A 6,000-nucleotide genomic window follows, 5' to 3' on the forward strand; every position below is an offset into this window, starting at 1 on the left:
AGGGCCAGCCATGAAAATGCTCATTTAGGGACTTTGGAAATGTTGCAGAGGGAAGAATAATCTGACTAAACCCTCTGGGAATTATTAAAAGGATGTGGGGGGTGGGAGATTGCAATCAATGGTAATCAAGGCCACAGACAGCTGACTCAGCACAGAAACCGCAAACGGGTGGCCAAGGTAACAGAGACATAATGAGGCTTCTATGATTTGTGAGGGATACAGAATCTGTCTTTGAAAGACCAAGCATGGAGAACACCTTTATATGCCTCAGTGATGCTGTCCTCTGCTAGCAGCACTCAGTCTCAGCCTGGGATATAGGCCACCTCTTGTGAACGCTGGAGGGGAGGAGGCTGTTTCTTTTAAAAGACACAGGACTAACGAGGCCTCTTTGTTGTGTATCCTTTGAACCAATGCTCTGCCGATGGAGCTGGCAGTCCTAGTGGGCAGGTTTTGGAATAATGGATCTGAAGTAGAGAGGAGTTACACTGACCAAAAAAAAACCCAGGTCAGGTTCAGCACAGCCGAACCCTCCCCTGCCCCAGCCCTCTCTTCCCTATATTGAAATGGGTGGTTGGGGATGGGGAGGCCTCTACTGAGTGTCTACACTGCAGTTAGACACCTGCTGCTGGCCCGTGCCAGCGGACTTGGCTCACGGGGCTGTTTAATTGCGCTGTAGATGTTCAGACTGGAGCTCGGGCTCTAGGACCTGCAAGGGGGAGTGTCCCAGCGCTCGGGGGCTGCAGCCCAAGCCCAAACGTCTACACCACAGTTAAATGACAGCCCCTTAGCCCGAGCCTGCTGGCACAGGCCAGGCGTGGGCATCTAACTGTAATGTGGCCATACCGTGAGAGCCTTCAGATTGGGGGTGGGGGTGGCTTGCTCATCTTGCTGCCTGCCGGATGTGACCGTCGCTGGGATCCGAGTGGTTAGAGACAGAAAAGGGCTATCAGAGCATCAGATACTCACCCCTCCCCTACCTGCATATGAGGGGAGTGCAAGCACCCAGAAGGAGGTGCCAGACATGGAACACATTTAACATTTTTATTAAAGCTAATGTTTAAAATCAAATTTACACAGGTTAAGAGGGAAGGGGTCAGGCTTGAGTTATGAGAGATTACAGGTATCGGTTACAAGGTTCACAAGATACATAGCTAGTACATAACCAGCATAGACCCAGATTGGGGTGCAGGATTTTTAAAGAGTCAGTGAATAAGTGATCTCGGGTATCACCCATTGACTTGAGCTTTCATTCCCTTTTATTGTCCTGCCGGCCTGAATGCTCTCACCCGGCTGAGATCTCTCTACAACTGCTCTTAAAAGCAAACCTGGAATTCAGGAAGGAGACGGAGCAACTTCTGATGAACATGGTCTGGATCTAGAACCTTTATCGCCCCCTCTGTCTCCCTCCTGACTGTACCATTCTATGCCACTCCTGCTCTCACACTTGTGGCTTTCAAGTAGCACAATCATTTCTTTTAAGGCCGAAGAGTAAAAGGCTAGAGCTGGCAAGTGGGAGCCAGGAGACCTGTGTTCCACTCCCTACTCTACCACTCACTCACAGTGTGACAACCTCCCCGTGCCTCGGTTTCCCCTTCTGTAGCTCTGGGCTAACAATGTGCTTAGAGATGCTCTGATGAGCGGTCGGATAGAAGTGCAAAGAGCTCTTATAATTGTCATGAAGGAACACAGCGAGTACCAGTATAGTAGTGAATATATCAGGGGGGAGGTTGGAGAGGGGGAAGGGAGGAGGTTGGCAACCTGGGGGCCTTGGCATTAAGCACCATTCCCTGCATACCATGTGTTATGCAAACCCGTGTGTCAACACACAGCTCCCCCAAACCAAACAGGGAGTGGAAGGGCTCTTGAATAACTCTCCACATTCCCAGCATGCACTGACTCCATACGTCTTTACTTATGGGCCCTGTCCTGGGAGGCATCAAACCCCTTCAACTCCCATCAGATTCAGTGGCACTTGTGGGAAGCGTCAGAAGCAAGTCTTGTGTGTGTTGCAGGGGGCTGGACACTTGGCCGCAGCACAAGGCATTTGGGGATTGTGCTTCGGCCCCAGTGGGCTTTCTAAAAAAAACCCAGTGACATCCCGCCCACAGAGGGGTCGACCTGCACCCACTCACATAGCAGGGGCTGCGTCCTTTGTCTCCGCTAAACCCGGTGGAAAGGGGGTTGCTATGCTGATGTATCCATTGGAGCGCATGCAGTGAGGCCGGCTGTAAATCCTGACACCCATGAACAAAGCCTCAGGGTTTCCTGAGCTGCAGCCCTAAATCATGGCTGCCCCCCAAAGCCCCTGGTGCATGCCACAATGCCCCAGCCAGAGCTGGGGAAAAGAAGCGGGGAGCCCTATTCAGCGTATCTCCAGCAGGTTTGCTTTATGCCAGGGGCACACATGACAGCCTGGACTGTATATGAAGCAAGGAATTAGAGTGGGAAGCATTTTAGGCTGCTGGTGTCTGATCCTGCTAGGTTCTGAGTGCCCTCAACTCCCATTGACTTCCGTGCCCGTGAGGAGGTGCTCAGCCCCTCACAAGATCAGGCCCTTCGGTGAGATTTCATCTCCCCCTCTCCCTCCCATCCTCAGTCGTTTTATTAAGAGTGCTGTGAGCTATTGGTTCAGAAAGGAGTCAAACGTACCAGGATCTGGGAGACAGGGGCAGGGACTAGACAAGACCATCTCCTAGGGGAAGGTGCTTTAAAACAGCCAATTGATGTCCTCATCGATTGAGAGGGATGAAGTTTCTAATCTGACTGTTTCTGTTTTTCCCACCCCCCTCCAGCACGGGAACAATTCTGATCCTGTCGCTCGTGGGAAAAGTACCGGGTGGTTTATCATCCTTTTGCCCTAGGGTGAAAATCATGCAGCAGAGGAGCTGAATGGAATGATTCAAGCTGAAAGAGGACTTTGAAATATTAGGCTCCGATGTGCGACCTCCCCCACTTCCAGTTTTAAAGCACAGTTGTGAACACAGGACTAATCCAGCCTTCAGAAAACAGAAACAAGCCCGCCCGCACCCCCCACAGAAAGGAGATGTCTCCTACAAGGGGATAACAAAGCAGACCCCGATTGTCGGGGAACTCACCCCAGATCAAAGTAAGCAGCTGGGCCTTGGGGATGAGGCAGAGGGAGTAGACAGCGCCAATGTGAAGCAGTGTCATTAGGACAACATTCCTCCAGACAATCTGCTGGCGATATCTGGCACTCCCCTCGCTGCTCTCGGCTTTTGATCCTAACGGGCTTTCTTCTCTCCCATCAGCGAAGGGGCTCCTTTCGTCTCCATCCACTGCACAGCTGGCTCCCGGGCCTGACATGGCTAAGAAAGCGAGGTCTGCGTGTGCGATTGCGCCTGAGCTTGTGCGGTACCCCAGCTACCAGTCAGCCAGCGAAGGGGAGTAGTTGCTTGCTTGGAGGGTTGATGATTTATTGTAACAGATGACGATTGTTCTTCTTTTTAGGTTTGGGGATTTTTTTTCCCCCCTTCTTTCCCCTCCAGACCAGTTTTAAATAAACCCTACGAATGCAAGTCCTGGCGCGCAGCATCTGTTGCTAGCATCTCATCCATGATGCTCCTGCTTTGCCAGGGCTGAACTCCGCACAGCAACAGAGGGAAGAAAAAAAAAAGGCGGGGGGAGGGAAAGAGAAAAAGAGAGTGAAAGACAGACCTGCATAGCTACAGCCAATCAGAATTACATGTGGGGCTCTTCGAGAGAGAGTGAGTGAGAGCCGCTCTGGCCGCTGTTGCCACATATTGGCTAGACTGAATATTCCCCCCACACACACACACACATACATGCAAACAGAATACAAACACTGAGAGGGAGGGATTGAAGCACAAGCCATGGCCAGATGCAACTAGTCCTCTCCAAGCTTTTGTGAGGTGGCTGACCCTCGCTTGATGAGGAAAACCCCTCCTTGCACCAAATCAGCCTGCGCTCCTTCAGTACAACTGTGCCTGCTTAATAGCAATTGCTGGCAAAGGACATATCATTTAACGTCAATTGAAAATCCCTGCTCTGAACAGGATTGAGGGCCCAATCCGGCCCCCGCTGGAAAATCAGGCCCCTTCAGGGCCGGCTTTAGGGCGATTCCGATTCCTGGGAATTGGGCCCCGCCCCGAAGAGGGCCCCGCACTCTCTGCCGAAGTGCTGCCGGAAACAGCGGCAACCAATTGAGCTGCCGTCAAATTACCGCCGCTCTCTTCGACTGCAGCTCAATCACTGCTGCTGTCTTCGGCGGCATTTCAGCGGCAGCTCTTTCGAATTGGGCCCCGCCCGTCCTAAAGCCGGCCCTGGGCCCCTTGATGATAATTACTGCACGTGGTACCACAAGGAGAGGGCAGTTTTTCAATGGATTGAACTGTTGAGTGATCTATTTGCAGCCTTGGTGCCTGCTATGAATGTGCAATAACCAGACTGTTAACAATGTTATGGGCAAGCTGATAATAAATGGGCCTTCACCTTTACCCTCGTCGTGAGCTCGCTGTAAAAATGGTGGGAAAGTGGCGACAGGTGCGTAAGGTGTCACGCTAAGCTATAACAATGCACGCTGACGGGGAACGGAGCCACGGCTACTGGTAAGATCATGCCTGGTAAACAAGAGATGTGCGGGACCAGAAATCAGTGAACCAAAATTGGTGGTGAAAATTAGGTCTAATTGGTGAACCAATTAATGAGGGAATCCACAGCTCCCCTTGGGGCCCTCATGAAGAGACTTGGAGGGAAAGCAGGCTACCCCAGTGCTGGCTGACTGAAAGGTGACAGAAGGGGAAGAAGTGAGCTTCATTGTCACGGCTGCCACCCCCACTGTCTCCTGGGTCCCCAGCCCCCCTTCATCCTAATCTTGAGAGATGTTCTGAGCCGGCCGGGCCAGATGACATCACCATCTCCACTGGCTCCAACTAAGGGAGACTGTGTTATGGTTCCCTCCCACCCCACGTGCCCTTTTCCTTCCCACCTTATTACGTTTCTTTCTTAGCCCTCTCTTTTTAACTCGTGTCTATTAAGAGCCTGGCTTGGCCAGCCAAGCCTGTATATTTAGCAATGCTGTTGTGAGTGGTGACCAGAGAGGCAGCTAAATGCAATGCTCTAAACAGCCCACTGCTGGTATGAGTTTGCCAGGTCTCAGAGGTGCTGATCAGACCGTGTGCTGGGCCTGTGTTTTTTCAGCAATAAGAGTGAATACTGGAGACAAAAGCTGCATTTTCTGTCTTTGCTTTTTTTCTCCTTTGGTGTGTTTGTCCTCCAGCCTATCTCCGCTAACGTCTTCTCTTTTCCCCAAAAGGACAAGCTCTAATATCCTCTCAGGGGGGTTTCCTTCTAAAAACTCGCTCCAGCTACAGGGAAAGGGAACAAAGAACATTGTTCAAAAAGAAAAGCCTTATTTAATAGTGCGCATTTCAAACGCATTCAAACTGGCTTCTGTTTTCTTCGGGTATCTTTAATAAAAGGTGAAAGGGATTTTTAGTGGTGTCTTGGTGATGGTACCAAGCAGGCTGAGGTCTCTGTATAGCCAACCCTGAACCTTGTTTAATGTCGCAGGGTCATGCTAACACCTTTGACGTTTTGGGCCCATATATTCCATCAAAAGTAATATAACAGCAGCCAGTGATGACCGATTCCCTTTTTTTTTTTTTTAGTGGAGGTGGGAAGGTGTCTGTAAAAAACTGTCTCCACTTTGGTTTTATTGTCAGTGGGTGGCAAGTCGAATCCCTTATTGGGAAATCCCAGCATGCGCCATTAAGTGCTGGGGCAGAGAGAGACTCCCATGGGTGGGGCTGACTGCAGCTAGAGGGAGTGAGCCGCAATTGGTGGAAGTAAGTGTCGCCGCATTGGGGCTGCACCAGTCACACCACAGCCATCGTGTCTGGGTGGGTCCTGCTCCAAAGCGCAGTGACCCACAGCAGATTTAAGGTGCTGTCTTACTCCTTCCCCCAAATCCCCTTTTCTGCCAGGATTGGGCTCTACGCTTCGTAACTATTCACTGCTCCA

General features: G+C 51.1%; 1 protein-coding gene across 1 annotated transcript in view; it reads right to left on the reverse strand.

Moving 5' to 3' along the window:
• SCD5 (stearoyl-CoA desaturase 5) overlaps positions 1-3,609 on the reverse strand; it is a 71,771-nt gene extending 68,162 nt beyond the window's left edge. The window contains exon 1 of the mRNA XM_045017671.1: positions 3,096-3,609. Coding sequence (XP_044873606.1) covers positions 3,096-3,324 — 229 coding nt within the window. The 5' untranslated portion in view covers positions 3,325-3,609. The remainder of the gene's footprint in view (positions 1-3,095) is intronic.
• Positions 3,610-6,000: the final 2,391 nt, after the last annotated feature.

The sequence above is a fragment of the Mauremys mutica genome, chromosome 5 (assembly GCF_020497125.1).
Source record: "Mauremys mutica isolate MM-2020 ecotype Southern chromosome 5, ASM2049712v1, whole genome shotgun sequence".
NCBI classification, from domain to species: domain Eukaryota; kingdom Metazoa; phylum Chordata; order Testudines; family Geoemydidae; genus Mauremys; species Mauremys mutica.